The sequence below is a fragment of the Leucoraja erinacea genome, chromosome 3, assembly GCF_028641065.1.
Source record: "Leucoraja erinacea ecotype New England chromosome 3, Leri_hhj_1, whole genome shotgun sequence".
NCBI lineage: Eukaryota > Metazoa > Chordata > Chondrichthyes > Rajiformes > Rajidae > Leucoraja > Leucoraja erinaceus.
The window spans coordinates 5,415,715-5,437,019 of NC_073379.1; the positions used below are offsets into that span (position 1 = coordinate 5,415,715).

A 21,305-nucleotide genomic window follows, 5' to 3' on the forward strand; every position below is an offset into this window, starting at 1 on the left:
AAGCGGGACTGGTCCAGGAACGCTGAGGCTCCTTCAACATCTGCAGTAAGATGCTGCAGATGTTCTACCAATCGGTGGTAGCCAGTGCCATCTTCTTCGCTGCCGTGTGCTGGACAGCAGGGCGAAGGTTGCGGACGCCAATAGCATCAAGAAACTCATCAGGAAGGCTGGCTCCATCCTGGGGGTGGGGGTAGAGTTGGATTCATGGTGAGGTTGGTCTTGGAGGGGAGGATGCTCCTCAAACTGCGGAGCATCCTGGACAATACAGCTCACCCCCTCCGTGACACACTGGTCAACCTGAGGAGCACCTTCAGCAACAGACTGGTTCCACCAAGATGCAGCACAGAACGCCACAGGAGATCCTTCTTCCCTGTGGCTGTCAAACTGTACAACTCCTCCCCTTTCTGTCGTGGAGTAGACCAAAGATCCTATACCAGAGCAAGATGGGTTACTCTCACGCAAACGTGAGGTACGCTCATGGGCGGATTCATGGGAGATTATAGGACACATTTTAGCAACCTGACTCCGCCATCTTGTTCCGCTTTCTTGCTCCCGCCTTCTTGCTTCAGGCCAAAGATTGGATCCGCAGCGGGGAGAAGGAGTGCGGGGCCCGGGGCAGCGGGGAGAGAGAGTGCGGGGTCCGGGGCAGCGGGGAGAAGGAGTGCGGGGCAGCGGGGAGAGAGAGTGCGGGGCCCGGGGCAGCGAGGAGAGAGAGTGCAGGGCAGCGGGGAGAGAGTCCGGGGAGTGCGGGGCCCGGGGCAGCGGGGAGAGGGAGTGCGGGGTCCGGGGCAGCGGGGAGAGAGAGTGCGGGGCCCGGGGCAGCAAGGAGAGAGAGTGCCCCAAGACAATGTTTCTTATTTAATGTCCCTTGTCTAGTCTGAAATAAAGTTCATTATTGCATTAGAAGAAATATAATTGTGTGTATTATATACATTTATATAATTTTCATGTATGTGTGTTTATAAACATTTTATTCTTTAACAAGAATCAACAGAATTATGAACTAACAGAATTATGAATCTAACCCTATAATCACGCACAAAAAGTCCCCCCCTGTCAATCACCCTGCGAGTTGGGTCGGTTCCGGTTACTACAAAATCAACTCAAACACTGCTTGTGAGCCATTTAAAAAGAAATGATTTAAAAAACATTAAAAAAGACAATTACCAGAATCAAATTTTATTCTTGACAAGAAGTTTGAACTGACAGATTTATGAATCTGACCCACACAAACTGTTGTCCCGCAACATTGATTACAGTGCGAGTCGGGTCGGGTCAGGTAGGCTCAGGTTGCTAAAATGGGCGTGGAAAATGCCCATGATCCCCCTCTATAGCGTACTACACGTCAGTCCATTGCATTTAGCAGGAGTAGTCTATCTTGCTCCGCTATAAGATCTTTGGAGTAGACTGAGACTGATTGCCCCCTCCCTCCCCCCAGCACAACCCCAATCCTTTCCACTCATCACTTTAATTTCATGTTTCATGTATTTTGTGTTTTTATGGTGGACACATAAAAATCATGTTTTTACGATGGTTGGCAGATCAATTTCCCTCCTAGGATAAATAAAGTTCTATCGTATCGTAAAGTATCTTACCGTGAGGTTCGCTGTGAGATCATAAGGAGAATGAATCGGGTTTTCTGCAGAGCATAGGGGAATTGAACACCAGAGGGCATAGGTTGAAAGTGAGGGGGGAAAGATTTAATGGGAATCTGAGGGGTAACTTTTTTTTTACACAAAGCCTGGTGGGTGGGTAAAACGAGCTGCCAGAGGAGGTAGTTGAGGCAGGGACTATTGCAACGTTTAGCAAACACTTAGACAGGTACATGGGTAGGACAGGTTTAGAGGGACATGGGCCAAATGCTGGCAGGTGGGACTAGTGTAGATGGGACATGGTGATCAGCATGGGCACGTTGGGCCAAATGACCTGTTTCTGTACCTCCTCTGGCAGCTCTTTCTATGTGCCCAGTTAATTATTATTTTTAATAAGAGACAAACGGATTTTGCAATTCATTCTAATCGAAAGGTATTTTAAGGCAGTGATTTAAAATAAGTTAACAGCTGCAAGAAACAAGCACAGGCAGTGAATTAAGCCAATAGGCATTACCAGTGCATTGAAAACTCCACACTGTAGAGAGAAGGATTTGAGAAAGAGTTTCTGCAAAACTTCACACCGATCTAGCAAAACGAACTGCCACTGCAGTGGGTGGAACGGTGGCGCAGCAGCAGAGTTGCTGCCTTACAGCGCTTGCAGCGCCAGAGACCCGGGTTCAATCCTGACTATGGGTGCTGTCTGTCTGGAGTTTGTACCTTCTCCCCGTGACCGCGTGGGTTTTCTCAGAGATCTTCAGCTTCCTCCCACAATCCAAAGACGTGCAGGTATAATAATAATAATAATAATAATGTTTATTTATATAGCACTTTTCAACAAAACCAGTATTTGAACCAAAGTGCTTTACAGAGATTGATTAAATTAATTGAACAGATCAATGCAATAAATCCATACAAATCAAAAAAAGAGAAAAAGAAAAAAGAAAAAAGACACAGAAACAGTACACTATAGAAATCAACATGAAACGTCCCCCCACAGCAGAATTCACTGTGAGGGAAGGCACTAAAAAATATCCAGTTCTCCCCCTCATAGTCCACCCGAGGTCGGGGCCTATATCTGGCCTCCTCGGCCAACCCGGTGTTTTCAGGCCCTCTTGCCGCGAAGCTGGATCATCGGCGTCGGTGAATGTAAAAATTGTCCCTAGTGGGTGTGGGATAGTGTTAGTGTGCGGGGATCGCTGGTCGGCGTGGACACGGTGGGCGGAGAGGGCCTGTTTCCGCGCTGTGTCTATCTAAACTAAACTAAAACGAAACTAGACTCGACTAGGCTGAACTAAGCTCCAGAAGGTGAGAAGGACTGAGCATTAAGGTCCATGAGCAGTGTAACTAACCAAATTGCAATGTGCCTGACCGTGCAGGTGTGCGTGGACATGGATGAATGCAGCGATGGAAGGAATGGAGGCTGTACCCCCAACTCCCAGTGTATCAACACCATGGTAAGATCCTCGATCAGTGCTTCCAATGCACTTCACATCCGACACTGACTTTGCCTGTGTGGTACATCCTATTCCATTTGACCCCGTTCGGTCTCTCCCTACAGCACTGTGTCTCTCACTGCCTCTCTCTTTCTCTTCCTCTCCCTGACCAGAATAGATTTGCCGATGGCGAGGAAATTGAAGGATGATTCCATGCTCCATCCTGACCATAATCGTGACCCAGATCTTCCATCACTTGTCACATTATTTCCACTACCGCTCCAATCTCTCTGCCTTTGGTTCTTGCATTGTCAATAGGGTCAACAAACTCATCAGGAAGGCTGGCTCCATCCTGGGGGCTGAGTTGGAGTTGGATTCATGGTGAGGTTGGTCTTGGAGGGGAGGATGCTCCTCAAACTGCGGAGCATCCTGGACAATACAGCTCGCCCACCCCCCTCCGTGACACACTGGTCAACCTGAGGAGCACCTTCAGCAACAGACTGGGGTTCCACCAAGATGCAGCACAGAACGCCACAGGAGATCCTTCTTCCCTGTGGCTATCAAACTGTACAACTCCTCCCCCTTCTGTCATGGGGTAGACTGAGACCGATTTTACCCCCCTCCCCCTCCCCAATCTTTGCACGTCCCCAATCCTTTCCACTTGTCACTTTAATTTCATGTTCATGTATTTTGTGTTTTATGACTGTTAGCAGATCAGTTTCCCTCCTGGGGTAAATAAAGTTCTATCGTATGGTATCGTATTGTACTCATGAACTTGCAAGGAGTGCTTAATACCTTCCCATCTCACCTTCAACCCATGTCCTCTGGTTCTTGATTCCCCTACTCTGGGTAACAGACTCTGTGCATTTACCCGATCTATTCCCCTCGTAATCTTATACACTTCTACAAGATCGCTGTTGTCTATTGTCTATGGTCTATTGTCACCCTTCAGCCCCTGTGCTCCAAGGACTTATAGTGCTAGCCTGCCCAACCTCTCCCTATATGAGTCAAGAGTGATGATGGCCAATGTATTAAATCCCTAGTAGCCATCATGCCACTTTCAGGGAGTTGGACATTCATAGCCATACAGTGGAAACGGGCCATTTGGCATGCCCCACCTACACTAGTCTCACCTGCCTGCATTTGGCCCATAGCCCTCTAAACCTGACATATCCATGTACCTGTCCAAATGTTTCTTAAACGTTGTGAATTATGTACTGGTGAAGGTAATTGAACTAAGATATGATAGACATAGAGCGATACAGCGTGGAAACAGGACCTTCGGCCCAACTTGCCCACACCGACCAACAATGTCCGAACTACACTAGTCACACCTACCCGTGTTTGGTCCATATCCCTCCAAACCTGTCTTATCCATGTACTTGTCAAACTGTTTCTTAAGCGTTGGGATAGTCCCAGCCTCAACTACCTCCTCTGGCAGCTTGTTCCATACACCCACCACCGTTTGTGTGGAAAAGTCACCCCTCAGATTCCTATTTGATCTTCTCCCCTTCTCTTTGAACCTATGTCCTCTGGTCCTCGATTCACCTACACAGGCTCTCTTGCCCAGAGTGGGCGAATCTACCTGATCGATTCCTCTCATGGTTTTATGCAGGATTTTATATATGATCGTATGATTTTATACATGACCTCTTTTTATCTCACCGTGGCTGCTTCCTGACTAGTTCCCACACACGTTAGTTTGCTTTATGAGTTTCAGCGCCCGCAGTGCTTTGCTTTAACACCGGACAGTTTGCCAATGTATTCCTTTGCTGATTGTTCCAGGGTTCGTTCAGATGTGGAGACTGTGAGGGTGGATACACCGGAAACCAAGTGAGAGGCTGCAAGCCTGAGAAGAGCTGCAACAACAGGCTGCTGAACCCCTGCCACGCCAATGCACAGTGCTTCCTGGAGAGAGACGGTGTCATCATTTGTATCGTGAGTTCAACACACAGGCGTCGCGTGCACCAGTGGTTCAGCGCAGACTCGCCAGCCGCCTGCCACTGTTGCGGGCTGGAAGAGTCTGTGTACCACGTGTGTACATGGAGTGCGTGATGTCCTGGTTGGGTTGCTCCTGGGCCTGGCCAAGATGGCCATCCGCGAGTCACGGCGCCAGGCGGTGGAGGGCTCTACCCGAGCCGGCTGCCTGCCCCTTTTCCGGGGTTACGTCCGTGCCCGGGTGGGGTTGGAAAGGGAATACGCCCTGTCTACGGGCACCCTGAGGGAGTTCCGGGACCGCTGGGCTCTGCAGGGTGTTGATTGTATCCTCAATAAGGATTGTATCATAGTTGCGTAGTAGGTTATTATGGATATATGTTTGTATTGTCGTATGGTGGTGGGTTCCGGCTTGTTTTATTGTAGTATAATTATTATTTCTTAATAAGCCAGAGGGTAATGGTGGATGGCTGTTTGTCGGGTTGGAGGCAGGTGACTAGCAGGTGACCAGAGGGATCTGTGTTGGGTCCTTTGTTGTTTGTCATGTACATCAATGATCTGGATGAAGGGGTGGTAAATTGATAAGTATGCAGATGCAGTATGAAGTATGGTGGCCGATTGGGAAAGGGGGAGATGCAACGAGACCTGGGTGTCATGGTACACCAGTCATTGAAGGTAGGCATGCAGGTGCAGCAGGCAGTAATGAAAGCGAATGGTATGTTAGCTTTCATTGCAAAAGGATTTGAGTATAGGAGCAGGGAGGTTCTACTGCAGTTGTACAGGGTCTTGGTGAGACCACACCTGGAGTATTGCATACAGTTTTGGTCTCCAAATCTGAGGAAGGACATTATTGCCATAGAGGGAGTGCAGAGAAGGTTCACCAGACTGATTCCTGGGATGTCAGGACTGTCTTATGAAGAAAGACTGGATAGACTTGGTTTATACTCTCTAGAATTTAGAAGATTGAGAGGGGATCTTATAGAAACTTACAAAATTCTTAAGGGGTTGGACAGGCTAGATGCAGGAAGATTGTTCCCGATGTTGGGGAAGTCAAGGACACGGGGTCACAGCTTAAGGATAAGGGGGAAATCCTTTAAAACCGAGATGAGAAGAACTTTTTTCACACAGAGAGTGGTGAATCTCTGGAACTCTCTGCCACAGAGGGTAGTTGAGGCCAGTTCATTGGTTATATTTAAGAGGGAGTTAGATGTGACCCTTCTGGCTAAGGGGACCAGGGGGTATGGAGAGAAGGCAGGTACGGGATACTGAGTTGGATGATCAGCCATGATCATATTGAATGGCGGTGCAGGCTCGAAGGGCCGAATGGCCTACTCCTGCAGCTAATTTCTATGTCTATGTTTCTATACCAAGATAGGGGGTGTTGTGGATAATGAAGAGGATTTCCAAAGTCTACAGTGATTTAGGCCATTTGGAAAAATGGGCTGAAAGATGGCAGATAGAGTTTAATGCTGATAAATGTGAGGTGCTACACCTTGGCAGGACAAATCAAAATAGGACGTACATGGTAAATGGTAGGGAATTGAAGAATATAGTTGAACAAAGGGATCTGGGAATAACCGTGCATAGTTCCTTGAAGGTGGAATCTCATATAGATAGGGTGGTAAAGAAAGCTTTTGGTATGCTTGCCTTTATAAATCAGAGCATTGAGTATTGAAGCTGGGATGTAATGTTAAAATTGTACAAGGCATTGGTGAGACCAAATCTGGAGTATGGTGTACAATTTTGGTCGCCCAATTATAGGAAAGATGTCAACAAAATAGAGAGAGTACAGAGGAGATTTACTAGAATGTTGCCTGGGTTTCAACAAGTAAGTTACAGAGATAGGTTGAATAAGTTAGGTCTTTATTCTCTGGAGCGCAGAAGGTTAAGGGGGGACTCGATAGAGGTCTTTAAAATGATGAGAGGGATAGACAGAGTTGATGTGGACAAGCTTTTCCCTTTGAGAATAGGGAAGATTCAAACAAGAGGACATGACTTCAGAATTAAGGGACAGAAGTTTAGGGGTAACATGAGGGGGAACTTCTTTACTCAGAGAGTGGTAGCGGTGTGGAAGTGGTGGAGGCAGGTTCATTGGTATCATTTAAAAATAAATTGGATAGGCAAATGGATGAGAAGGGAATGGAGGGTTATGGTATGAGTGCAGGCAGGTGGGACTAAGGGAAAAAAGTTGTTCGGCACGGACTTGTAGGGCTGAGATGGCCTGTTTCCGTGCTGTAATTGTTATATGGTTATATGGTTATAATTGAATACATTTTTTGATTAAAATTTTTTTTTTTAAGTGGTGGGCTGACTGAATAAATAGCGTCGAGACCACGGGCGGTGTCTGTACGGAGTTTGTACGTCCTCCCCATGACCGCGTGGGTTTTCTCAGGGTGCTCCTGTATCCTCCCTCAATCCAAAGATTTGTAGGTTAATTGGTTTCGGTAAAGATTGTAAATTGTCCGTGGTGCGTAGGAAAGAGCTGGTGTACTGGGTCGGCGTGGACTCGGTGGGCCGAAGGGGCTTTTTCCGTGCTGCACCTCTAAACTAAACTAAACTATACATTAGTACAATCATGCTGTCCACGGTGAACAGGGAGAGGGAAATGGGTACACAAAATGCTGGCGTAACTCAGCGGGTCAGGCAGCATCTCTGGAGTGAAGGAATAGGTGACGTTTCGGGTCGAGACCCTTCTTCAGACTGGAAGTCAGGGGAAAGAGAAACAAGAGATCTAGGTGGTAATATAGAGAGATATAGAACTAATGAATGAAGGACATGCAATAAAGTAGCGATGACAGGCTGGGGTGAAAAGGAGTTGCAGACAATGAGACTCAACAAGATGACTTTGAACTTAGTACAAAGATTTGGTTGGAGGGGGATGGAGAGAGAGCGGATGCAAGGGTTTCTTGAAGTTAGAGAAGTCAATGTTCATACCACTGCCCAAGCGAAATATGAGGTGCAGTTCCTCCAATTTGCATTGTGCCTCACTCTGACAGTGGAGGAGGCCCAGGCTAGAAAGGTGCTTTGCATAAACACAAAAACACAGAAGCATAGAAAAATAGGTGCAGGAGTAGGCCATTCGGTCCTTCAAGCCAGCACCGCCATTCAATATGATCCTGGCTGATCATCCAAAATCAGTACTCCGTTCCTGCTTTTCCCCCCATATCCCTTGATTCCTATGGCCCCAAGAGCTAAATCTAACTCTCTCTGAAACGTAAGGTGCCTGTACAATAACTTAATGATCAGCGGGGGTGTTTTGCTGCTGAGGGGCGGTCTAGCCTTCAGCTACGTGTGTGACAGGCTGCTAATAGTGTCTTTGTGCCTCTCCGCAGTGTGGAATCGGCTGGGCTGGAAACGGCTACACTTGTGGCAAAGACACTGACATTGACGGATATCCTGACCAGGAGCTGAGGTGCGCTGACAAGAGTTGTAGAAAGGTTAGTAGACGCTCGCTGCACGTTCCGCCCCAGAATCGATGGGATTCTCTCACGAGAACACGGTGGCGCAGCGGTAGAGTCGCTGCCTCGCACGCCGGAGACCCGGGTTCCATCCTGACTACGGGCGCTGTCGGTAGGGAGTTTGTACCTTTTTCCCCTGTGACCTGTGTGGGTTTCCTCCAGGCGCTCTGGTTTCCTCCCACATTCCAAGCACGTACAGGTTAATTGGCTTCTGTAAATTGGCTCTAGTGAGTAGGATAGTGTTAGTGTATGGGGATCGCTGGTCGGCATAGACTCGGTGGGCCGAAGGGCCTGTTTTAGCGCTGTGTCTCCAAATAACTAAACAATGTATATTCTGCTTGGTTAAGGGACATGTGGAGACTTGCAAAAGGAGGTAAAGGAACCAACAGGGTAAAGAAGGCTTTAGAGCCGGAAGCCATGTGTAATAGCAAGGAACTGCAGAAGCTGGTGCGTCATAGACTCTTACAGTGATATAGTGTGGAAACAGGCCCTTCAGCCCCAACTTGCCCACACTGACCAACATGTCCCATCTACATTAGTCTCACCAGCCTGCATTTGGCCCATGTCCCTCCAAACCTGTCCTATCCATGAACCTCTCTAATTGCTTTTTAAACATAGCAATTGTACCTGCCTCGACTACCTCCTCCGGCAGCTCGTTCCATACACCCACCACCCTTTGGTGTGTTACCCCTCTGATTCCTGGAAAATCTATCCCCCTTCACCTTAAACCTTTGTCCTCTGGTTCTCGATTCTCCCCTACTCTGGGCAAGAGACCCAAAGACTATGTGTACCAAAGAAAGGCACAAAGTGCTGGAGGAACTCAGCGGGTCAGGCTGCATCTTTGGAGAACATGAAATGGTCCCAACCTGAAAAGTCACCTGTCCATGTTCTGCAGAGATGCTGCTGGACCTGCTGAGTTACGTAGAAACATAGGAAATAGGTGCAGGAGTTGGCCATTTGGCCCTTCGAGCCAGCAGCGCCATTCAATATTACCCCAGCACTTTGTGTCTTTCTCTGGAACCCACAGCATGTGGCTTTGATTGATGCATGCTTAGCTTTAGGTTTAGGTTTAATATTGCAACGAGTGCCAAGGATTTATTATTGACATGTGTAACATAGAAACATAGACATAGAAACATAGAAATTAGGTGCAGGAGTAGGCCATTCGGCCCTTCGAGCCTGCACCGCCATTCAATATGATCATGGCTGATCATCCAACTCAGTATCCCGTACCTGCCTTCTCTCCATACCCCCTGATCCCCTTAGCCACAAGGGCCACATCTAACTCCCTCTTAAATATAGCCAATGAACTGGCCTCAACTACCCTCTGTGGCAGAGAGTTCCAGAGATTCACCACTCTCTGCGTGAAAAAGGTTCTTCTCATCTCGGTTTTAAAGGATTTCCCCTTTATCCTTAAGCTGTGACCCCTTGTCCTGGACTTCCCTAACATTGGGAACAATCTTCCTGCATCTAGCCTGTCCAACCCCTTAAGAATTTTGTAAGTTTCTATAAGATCCCCTCTCAATCTTCTAAATTCTAGAGAGTATAAACCAAGCCTATCCAGTCTTTCTTCATAAGACAGTCCTGACATCCCAGGAATCAGTCTGGTGAACCGTCTCTGCACTCCCTCTATGGCAATAATGTCCTTCCTCAGATTTGGAGACCAAAACTGTACGCAATACTCCAGGTGTGGTCTCACCAAGACCCTGTACAACTGCAGTAGAACCTCCCTGCTCCTATACTCAAATCCTTTTGCAATGAAATGAGCAGTGTACCGAGGTACCATGGATAAGCTTAGTTTTGCATGGTATCCAAACTGAGGTTACGGGGAGAAGGCAGGAGAATGGGGTTAGGAGGGAGAGATAGATCAGCCATCAGATAGATCAGTCACAGTTACGGTGGCGCAGCAGTAGAGTCCCTGCCTTACAGCCAATGCAGCGCTGGAGACCCGGGTTCGATCCCGACTTCGGGTGCTGTCTGTACGGAGTTTGTACGTTCTCCCTGTGATCCGCTTGGGTTTTCTCCGAGATCTTCGGTTTACTCCCACACTCCAAAGATGTACAGGTTTTGTATGTTAATTGGCCTGGTAAATGTAAAAATTGTCCCTCGTGTGTGTAGGATAGTGTTAGTGTGCAGGGATCGCTGGTCGGCACGGACCCGGTGGGCCGAAGGGCCTGTTTCCGCGCTGTATCTCTAAACTAAACTAAACTAAATTGAAATGCGGAGTAGACTTGATGGGCCAAATGGCCTAATTCTACTCCTATTCCTTATGACCTTATGACCTGGCCAGTTAAGACTATACATAAATACAATCAAGTCCAACTCAAGTACAATAGGTTGAGCTAAGGTGAAATGCAAAGTTCAGAATATATTTTCTCAGCATTGTGGTGCATCAGTTCCAGAGAAAAAGTCCAGTGTCCACAATGGGGTCAATAGACAATAGGTGCAGGAGTAGGCCATTCGGCCCTTCGAGCCAGCACCGCCATTCAATCAATCAACCTTTATTGTCATCTTGCAAAGCAACAGTTGTACAGTGCAAAATGAGAAGACGTTTCCCAGGGAATACCGGAGCATCACAGATGAAACTTAAAACATTTCACACATAATAACAATAAAAACAATCCAGTCCCTGATGAAACCGTATAAATAGTTAAAAGCAGGTAAAACAGCAACATTAAAATACAGTAAAAACAGTCATTAAAATGTCCAGGGCAGCTGATTTGAGTGGCCAGTGCCAGAGTTATTAAAATGTCAGTGCAAAGCCGCAGAACCAGGTGACTGTGAGTACAGAGTGACTGTTTAGCAGCCTCACAGCCTGTAGCAGGAAGCTGTTTAGCAGTCTGGTAGTCCGGGCTTTGATGCTACGGTATCTCTTGCCTGATGGCAGGAGATCCAGGTGTGTGTGGAGGGGGTGCAGTTTGTCCTTAGCTATTCTCAGAGCTTTTTTCAGACAGTGGCTCTGTGATCATGGCTGATCATCTCCAATCAGAACCCCGTTCCTGCCTTCTCCCCATATCCCCTGACTTCGCTATCTTTAAGAGGCCTATCTAGCTCTCTCTTGAAAGCATCCAGAGAACCGCCCTCTGAGGCAGAGAATTCCACAGACTCACAACTCTCTGTGTGAAAAAGTGTTTCCTCATCTCCGTTCTAAATGGCTTACCCCTTATTCTTAAACAGTGGCCCCTGGTTCTGGACTCCCCCAACAGAGCTTCAAGGTCATTTTGATCTAATGTGTAATCAAAATACAGTGCATTCAGAAAGTATTCAGACCCCTTCACTTTGTCCACATTTTGATACGTTACAGCCTTATATTAAAATGGATTAAATTAATTTTTTTTATCATCAATCTACAAACAATACCCCTGAAAGAAGAAGCGAAAACGGGTGTTTAGAAATTTTTGCAATTAAAAAGAAATGTGAAATATCATATTTCCATAAGTATTCAGAACCTTTGCTATGACACTTTAAAATGTGCTACGGTGCATCCTGTTTCCATTGATTATCCTCGGGATGTTTCTACAACTTGATTGGAGTCCACCGGTGCTAAATTAAATTAATTGTACATGATTTGGAATGGCACACACCTGTCTATAGAAGGTCCCACAGTTGACAGTGCATGTCAGAGCAAAAACCAAGCCATGAGAAGTTAGGGATAGAATAAAACTAAAAGAAAAGACGTATAACACAGCAAAGAGTAGCCGGAAGCCAGAGGATTGGGAAACTTTCATAGGACAACAGAAGGAAACAAAACGGGCAATACGGGCTGAAAAGATGAAGTACGAAGGGAAGCTGGCCAGGAATAGAAAGAAGGACAGTAAAAGCTTCTTTAGATATTTTAAGGGAAAAAGAGTAGCAAAGTCAAATGTGGGTCCCTTGAAGGCAGACACGGGTGAAATTATTATGGGCAACAAGGAAATGGCAGAAGAGTTGAATAGGTACTTCGGATTTGTCTTCACTAAGGAAGACACAAACAATCTCCCAGATGTACTGGAGGACAGAGGATCTAAGGGGGTAGAGGAACTGAAAGAAATTCTCATTAGGTGAGAAATAGTATTGGGTAGGCTAATGGGACAGATGGATGATAAATCCCCTGGGCCTGATGGACTGCATCCCAGGTCCTCGGGGAGGTGGCTCTAGAAATAGTGGACGCATTGGTGATCATTTACCAATGTTCAATAAATTCAGGATCAGTTCCTGTGGATTGGAGGATAGCTAATGTTATCCCACTTTTCAAGAAAGGAGCGAGACAGGAAATGGGGAATTACAGACCAGTTAGCCTGACTTCGGTGGTGGGAAAGATGCTGGATTCAATTATTAAAGAGGTAATAATGGGGCATTTGGATAGCAGTAAAAGGATTAGTCCAAGTCAACATGGATTTATGAAAGGGAAATCATGCTTGACTAATCTTCTGGAATTTTTTTGAGGATGTGACAAGTAAAATCGATGAAGGGGAGCCAGTGGATGTAGTGTATCTAGACTTTCAGAAAACCTTTGATAAGGTCCCACACGAGAGACTGGTGACTAAAATTAGAGCACATGGTATTGGGGGTAGGATGTTGACGTGGATAGAAAATTGGTTGGCAGACCGGAAGCAAAGAGTAGGTGTGAACGGCTCCTTTTCAGAATAGCAGGCAGTGGCGAGTGGAGTGCCGCAAGGCTCGGTGTTGGGGACGCAACTGTTTACCATATATATTAATGATTCGGAAGAGGGAACTAGGAGCAACACTAGCAGGTTTGCGGATGACACAAAGCTGGATGGCAGTATGAACTGTGAAGAGGATGTTAGGAGGTTGCCGGGTGAACTGGAGAGGTTGAGTGAGTGGGCAGATGCGTGGCAGATGCAGTATAATATAGATAAATGTGAGGTTATCCACTTTGGTGGCAAAAACAATGGGGCAGATTATTATCTCAACGGGGTTAGGTTAGGTAAGGGGGAGTTGCAGCGAGACCTGGGTGTCCTTGTGCACCGGTCACTGAAAGTTGGCTTACAGGTACTGCAGGCAGTGAAGAAAGCTAATGGAATGTTGGCCTTCATGACAAGAGGATTTCAGTATAGGAGTAAAGAGATTCTTCTGCAGTTGTATAGGGCTCTGGTGAGACCACATCTGGAGTATTGTGTACTGTTTTGGTCTCCTAATTTGAGGAATGACATCCTTGTGATTGAGTCAGTGCAGCGTAGGTTCACAAGATTGATCCCTGGGATGGCGGGACTGTCATATGAGGAAGGATTGAAAAGACTAGGCTTGTATTCACTGGAATTTAGAAAGATGAGGGGGATCTTAGAGAAACATATAAAATTATAAAAGGACTGGACAAGCTAGTTGCAGGAAAAATGTTCCCAATTTTGGGCGAGTCCAGAACCAGGGGCCACAGTCTTAGAATAAAGGGGAGGTCATTTAAGACTGAGGTGAGAAAAAACTTTCTCACCCAGAGAGTTGTGAATTTATGGAATTCCCTGCCACAGAGAGTAGTGGAGGCCAAGTCACTGGATGGATTTAAGAGAGAGTTAGATAGAGCTCTAGGGGCTAGTGGAGTCAAGGGATAAGGGGAGAAGGCAGGCACGGGTTATTGATAGGGGACGATCAGCCATGATCACAATGAATGGCGGTGCTGGCTCAAAGGGCCGAATGGCCTCCTCCTGCACCTATTTTCTATGTTTCTATGAAGACGAAGGAATTGGCCGTTGACCTCTGAGACAGGATTGTGTTGAGACACAGATCTGGGGAAGGGTATAAAACAATTTCTGCAGAATTGCAGGTCCCGAAGAGCACAGTGGCCTCCGTCATTCTTAAATGGAAGAACTTTGGAACCAGCAGCACTCTTCATAGAGCCTGGCCGTCCGGCCAAACTGAGCAATCGGGGGATAAGGGCCTTGGTCAGGGAGGTGACCAAGAACCCGATGGTCAGAGTTCCAGAGTTCCTTTGTGGAGATGGGAGAACCTTCCAGAAGGACAACAATATCCACAGCGCTCCACCAATCAGTCCTTTATGGTAGAGTGGCCAGACAGAAACCACTCCTAAGGACTCTCAGACCATGAGAAACAAGATTCTCTGGTCTGATGAAACCAAGATTGAACTCTTTGGCCTGAATGCCAAGTGTCAAGTCTGGAGGAAACCAGGCACCGCTCATCACCTGGCCAATACTATACCTACAGTGAAGCATGGTGGCAGCAGCATCGTGCTGTGGGGATGTATTTCAGCCGCAGAAACTGGGAGACTAGTCAGGATCGAGGAAAAGATGAACGGAGCAAAGTACAGAGAGATACAGAGAGATCCTTGATGAAAACCTGCTCCAGAGCGTTCTGGACCTCAGACTGGGGCAGAGGTTCACCTTCCAACAGGACCATGACCCTAAGCACACAGCCAAGACAACGCAGGAGTGGGTTTGTGACAAGTCTGTGAATGTCCTTGAGTGGCCCAGCCAGAGCCCAGACTTGAACCCGATCGAATATCTCTGGAGGGACCTGTAAATAGCTGTGCATCAACGCTCCCCATCCAACCTGACAGAGCTTGAGAGGATCTGCAGAGAAGAATGGGAGAAATGACCCAAATACAGGTGTGCCAAGCTTGTAGTGTTATACCCAAGAACTTGAGGTTGTAATTGCTGCCAAAGGTGCCTCAATAAAGTACTGAGTAAAGGGTTTGGATACTTGTGCAAATGTGATATTACAGTTATTTATTTTTAATTACTTTGCAAAAATTTCCAAACACCTGTTTTCGCTTTTTTATTATGGGGCATTGTGTGTAGATTGATGATAAAAAAATTGAATTTAATCCATTTTTGAATAAGGTTGTAATGTAACAAAATGTGGAAAAAGTGAAGGGGTCTGAATACTTTCTGAATGCACTGTACATGTCAGTAAATGTGTTGGCAGTAAGATGGCGTTAGAGATTCAAAGACCTGACTGCTTTACCTTGCACTAAACGTTATTCCTTTATCACGTATCTGTACGCTGTGAATGGCTCGATTGTAATCATGCATTGGTTAGTTTTTTTAGTTTAGCTTAGAGACACAGCGTGGAAACACCGAGTCCTCGCTGACCTGCGATCAATCTGCAAATTTTACCAAAACCGATTAACCTACAAACCTGTACGTTTTCAGAGCGTGGGAGGAAACCGACAATCTCGGAGAAATCCCACGCAGGTCACGGGGAGAACGTACAAACTCTGTACTGTTAACACCCGTAGTCGGGATGGAACCTGGGTCTCTGGCGCTGTGAGGCAGCGACTCTACCGCTGCGCCGCCGTGCCGCCCCTAAACACATATGAACTCATTTTGATCTCGCGTATTATCTGTGTTTTTTTTTTCTCCACAACATTGCTCTCCCCGTATTCTCTGCTTTTATTTTATGCCAAGAGCAGATGGGAAGAGAATATTAATTCTTGTTCACTGGGCCTCTTTACTTAGGAAGAGGAATGACATCGTTTCGACCAAAATAGAGCTTGGCAGCAGAGGTTGAGTTTCCATTCCAGTTTTTATTTAACCCATTTTTTTCTTTTAACTGCGGAAGATATTGGCAAGCAATTAGGCTTTCATTTTCATGGAAGCATTTGCTTAGCAAAAATCAAAAGGCCTACCGGTGGTGCAGCGGTAGAGTTGCTGCCTTAAGGGCCTGTCCCACTTCCGCGACCTTTACAGGCGACTTCCGGGATCCGTGATAGGGCGCCGAAATTTTCAACGTGTCGAAAATTCAGCGGTGACCAGAAAGATGCTACGACTCTTTGGAGACCTCTCATGACCATACAGGCGACCCCAGGCGACATGTCGCGGGTGACCTCTCACGACCCTAGGAGACCTCTCCTGACCTATCACGGGTGCCGGCAGTCACCTGTAAAGGCCGCGTAAGTAGGAAAGACCCTTTACAGCGCCAGAGAATCGGGTTGGACCCAGACTACAGGTGCTGTCTGTACGGAGTTTGTATGTTCTCCGTCAGATTCAGATTCAGATTCAGATTCAATTTTAATTGTCATTGTCAGTGTACAGTACAGAGACAACGAAATGCATTTAGCATCTCCATTGAAGAGCGACATAGCAAACGATTTGAATAAATAATAATAAGTGGGGGGGGGGGGGGGGGGGGGGGGGGGGGGGGGGGGGGTGATTGGCAGTCACCGAGGTACGTTGTTGAGTAGAGTGACAGCCGCCAGAAAGAAGCTATTCCTCGACCTGCTGGTTCGGCAACGGAGAGACCTGTAGCGCCTCCCGGATGGTAGGAGGGTAAACGGTCCATGGTTGGGGTGAGAGCAGTCCTTGGCGATGCTGAGCGCCCTCCGCAGACATCGCTTGCTTTGGACAGACTCAATGGAGGGGAGCGTGGAACCGGTGATGCGTTGGGAACTGGTGATCCCTGTGACTGCAACTAGACAGGTACATGGATCGGACAGGTTTTCTCCGGGCGCTGCAGTTTCCTCCTCCCATTCCAAAGACGATCAGGCTTGTAGGTTAATTTGCCCTCTGTAAATTGTCCCTAGTGTTTAGTATAGAATGGTATATAGCAGGTGTAGGACAGGGCAGCATGTTGGCGCTGGGGTGTAGTTGCTGCTTTTCCCCGGGCGTTCCGAATCGGCCTCAGAATAAAAAGATGTACCTTTAGAAAGGAGATGAGGAGGAATTTCTTTAGTCAGAGGGCGGTGAATCTGTGGAATTCATCGCCACAGACGGCCGTGGAGGCCAAGCCAATGGATATTTAAAAACTAGGATATTGATAGATTCTTGATTAGTACGGGTGTCAGGGGTTATGGGGAGAAGGCAGGAGAATGGGGTTAAGCGGGAGAGATAGATCAGCCATGATTGAATGACAGTAGACGATGGGCCGAATGGCCTCATTCTGCTCCAAGAACTTCTCCTAGAACCTATGGACCTATGAACTTACTACTAGCAGTTTTACTCTTCTGATTTGTGTCGCTTTAGACAATAGACAACTGGCACAGGAGTAGGCCATTCGGCCCTTCGAGCCAGCACCGACATTCAATGTGATCATGGCTGATCATCCACAATCAGTACCCCGTTCCTGCCTTCTCCCCATATCCCCTGACTCCATTATCTTTAAGAGCCCTATCTAGCTCTTACTATTGAACTCAAGCAGTCCAAGTAATTTAAAAATAGACATTTCACTGAAAGGTAACTTTTTTCTCATTGTCTTTCTCCAAACTCAGGATAATTGCATATTTGTTCCTAATTCTGGGCAAGAAGATGCTGATGGTGATGGAGGAGGCGATGCTTGTGATGATGATGCAGATGGAGATGGGATTTTCAACGTGCAGGTGCGTGTTTAACAAAATGGCGGGTTTAACCGGGCAATGATTACAGTCAGCATCTCTGGTGTCTGGTTAAAGGCATCACGGCAACAGCAGCATTAACGACAAAAATGGGCTTCATCCATGAACATTCTGTGCCGAACGACCTGTTTCCATCGAGCCACGAGTGATACAGTGTGGAAACAGGCCCTTCGGCCCAGCCTGCCCATTCCAACCAATATGCCCCATTGACACGAGTCCCACCTGCCTGCATTCGGCCCTTATATCTTTCTAAACCTGTCCTATCCATTTACCTGTGCAAATATATTTTAAATGTTGCTTCTCGTACCTGCCTCAACTACCTACTCTGGCAGGTGTTGTCCTCTGGTCACTCAGCAACCCTCTCCTGTTGTTGCTAGGATGGTTCAGTTACCTGATAACAGCTGGGAAGAAACTGCCCCTGAAACTGGAGGTTTTCACACTTCTTTACATTTTATCTGATGGGATTGGAGTGGTGTGTGTGCGCGCGCGCATGAATGTGTGTGTATGCGCGTGTGTGTGTGTGTGTGCGCGTGTGTGTGTGTGTGCACGTGTATGCATGTGTGTGTGCACGTGTGTGTGCACGTGTGTGTGCGTGAATGTGTGCATGTGTGTGTGCGCATGTGTGTGCGTACGTGCTAGTGTGTGCCTGTATTAGTGGGTGTGTGTACACGTTTGCACATTCATCTGTATGTGCCTGTGCGTGTGCGTGTGTGCATGAGTGCGTGCATGTGAGCACATTTGCTTGTGCATCGGTGTGTGTGCCTGGGTGTGTGCCTGCGTGTGTGTGCGCGTGTGTGCCTGCGTGTGTGTGTGTGTGTGTGTGTGTGTGTGTGTGTGTGTGCGTGTGTGTGTGCGTGTGCGTGTGTGTGTGCCTGTGTGTGTGTGTGTGTGTGCGTGTGTGTGTGCCTGTGTGTGTGCGTGTGTGTGCGCGTGTGTGCCTGCGTGTGTGTGCCTGTGTGTGTGTGCCTGCGCCTGCGTGTGTGTGTGTGTGTGTGTGCGCGTGTGTGTGCAATAGAAGTCAGTACAGAATGAATCTGCGTTAAGCATTTACAGCAGGCGATGATGGTGGCTGGAACAAATTCAGTCAGGTTCACCCAGTCTCAGCCTCCAGCTGGCAACCTGGCAGTGACTCAACGAAGTGCAGGTTGAGTCGAGGCCTGGTTAGTGACTAACTCTCGGGAAGAGGCAATTAATCTGGGCTGCGCCGACAGGTAAACTGTGCAGAAGTGTCCGTGTGAGAGGGCTTGGCTGTGACTCATGACCTGAGATTGAACCTGAAAGACTTTGGTTCAATGGCCACGGCCACTGCACCGTCAATTACTTCCATAAAAGTGGGAATGAGCAAAGTGGGAATGGCCAGTACCCTATCTCCATTCTTTCCCATTCGACTTTAGAGATACAGCACGGAAACAGGCCCTTCGGCCCACCGAGTCCATGCAGACCAGTGACCACCCCGCACACGAGCACTATCCTACGCACTAGGTATAATTTTAACGAAGCCAATTAACCTACCAACGGCATCGATGAGTTAGAAACATCGAAACAGAGAAAATACTGTAGGTGCAGGAGGAGGCCATTCGGCCCTTCGAGCCAGCACCGCCATTCAATGTGATCAAGGCTGACCATCCACAATCAGTATCCCGTTCCTGCCTTCTCACCATATTCCCTGACTCCACTATCTTTAAGAGCCCTATCTAACTCTCTCTTGAAAGCATCCAGAGAATTGGCCTGAGGCAGAGAATGCCACAGATTCACAACTCTCTGGGTGAAAACGCTTTTCCTTATCTCCGTTCTAAATGGCTTACCCCTTACTCTTAAACTGTGGCCCATTGAAGATTTAACATGAAGATAGACACAAAATGTTGGAGTAACATCAGCGGGTCAGGCAGCATCTCTGGAGAGAAGGAATGGGTGATGTTTCAGGTCGAGACCCTTCTTCGGACTGAGAGTCAGGGGAGAGGGAAATATGAAAAGGTACAAGGAACAAGAGAATGAAAGGTGTGAAAAGGACAAATCAAAGCCTGCATGTCTTTGGGGTGTTGGGAGGAAACTGGAGCGCCCCGGGGAACTCGCGTGGTCACAGGGAGAACGGACAAACTATGTCCAGACAGCACCCGTAGTCAGGATCGAACCCAGGTCTCTGGTGTTTCCAGGCAGCATCTCTCCCTCTGCGCCACCGTACCGCCCTGGACACTGGATAAGACTGCCAAAGAGCATCCTGTGACCCAAAGGCCAACTCTACTAGAGTTGAAGTAGATGGGAAAAATTAGGCTGAAGCAAGATTACGCAGAGAGTGGTGAATCTGTGGAATTTTACTTCGGAGTCACGTGAGGGACTCCATGAAAGAAACCCGCTACGCGCATGCATGTCATATCGCATACACGCATTGAACGAGTCAGAAGTGGGAGACAACGTCTCCCTAGAGAGAAAGGCAAAGAAGCAGGTAAGAGACTGCAAAAAAATGTCCACTTACCTTGCAGGTAGGAAATACAAGAAGCTGCAGGAGCTGGAGAAGAGACTGCAGAAATATTGCAGCCAGAACCAGCACCAGCAGTTACCGCGAATCCTCTGGAGAGGATTCCCAAACGGCTATTTTAGCACAGAACAGCTGTGCCCGACGTCGCTCCCCGCACCGGCAAGATTGACTGTTGCCGGGCGGGAAACAAACCTACACGGCCCGGCCAAGTCGGGTCTATTTTCTAGACCAAGTCGGGTCTATTTTTTAGATGCAGTCGTTAGGGGGTCCGCAGCTGATTGAAGCAGCTGCACCACCCGAAAAATTAGGCTGAAGCAAGATTACGCAGAGAGTGGTGAATCTGTGGAATTCTCTGCCACAGAAGGTAGTTGAGGCCAGTTGATTGGCTATATTTAAGAGGGAGTTAGATGTGGCCCTTGTGGGGGTATCGCCTCAGCGCAGAGGGAGAAGAGGAGGGAAGAGACTGCAGATCTAAGACTTTTGCCTCCATCACAGTGAGGAGATGCTGGGTGGACTCACTGTGGTGGATGTTAATGTGTGTTTATTGTTGTTTTATTGTATTATATGTATGACTGCTGCAATTTCGTTCAGACTTCGGTCTGAATGACAATAAAAGGCTATCTATCTATCTATCTATCTATCTATCTATCTAAAGGGATTAGGGGGTATGGAGAGAAGGCAGGTACAGGATACTGAGTTGGATGATCAGCCATGATCATGTTGAATGGGCTCGAAGGGCCGAATGGCCTACTCCTGCATCTACTTTCTATGTAAGAGATCAGTCTCTAAAAGGATCCCGGGCTGAAAGGTCACCTGTCCAAATTCTCCAGAGATGCTGCCTGGCCCACTGAGTAACTCTCGCACTGTGTGTCTGCTGATGAAGCAAAGTAACTTGGCAAAACTCATACAGCATCAGTTAAAGCCGGGAGCAGCAACTCTATCCAAGCAGACCTGTTGTTCCAGTTTGTAACCAATGCCTCGGGTGCTGCAGTCTTGGGGCTGCTTTTAGGTTTAGATTTAAGTTAATTGCAGTGAAATGCTTCCTTTTTGCATGTTAGTCAAACAGATCAGGTTGTATTGGGGCTGCATGGCGGCGCAGCGGTAGAGTTGCTGCCTTGCAGTGCCAGAGTC

The 21,305-nt window shown here is 47.4% G+C and overlaps 1 protein-coding gene across 1 annotated transcript in view; it reads left to right on the plus strand.

The window, feature by feature from the left end:
* LOC129694963 (thrombospondin-4-like) overlaps positions 1 to 21,305 on the plus strand; it is a 113,041-nt gene that overhangs the window by 59,621 nt on the left and 32,115 nt on the right. The window contains exons 9-12 of the mRNA XM_055631704.1: positions 2,969 to 3,046; positions 4,811 to 4,963; positions 8,293 to 8,397; positions 17,576 to 17,683. Of these exons, the coding sequence (XP_055487679.1) occupies positions 2,969 to 3,046; positions 4,811 to 4,963; positions 8,293 to 8,397; positions 17,576 to 17,683 (444 nt within the window). The remainder of the gene's footprint in view (positions 1 to 2,968; positions 3,047 to 4,810; positions 4,964 to 8,292; positions 8,398 to 17,575; positions 17,684 to 21,305) is intronic.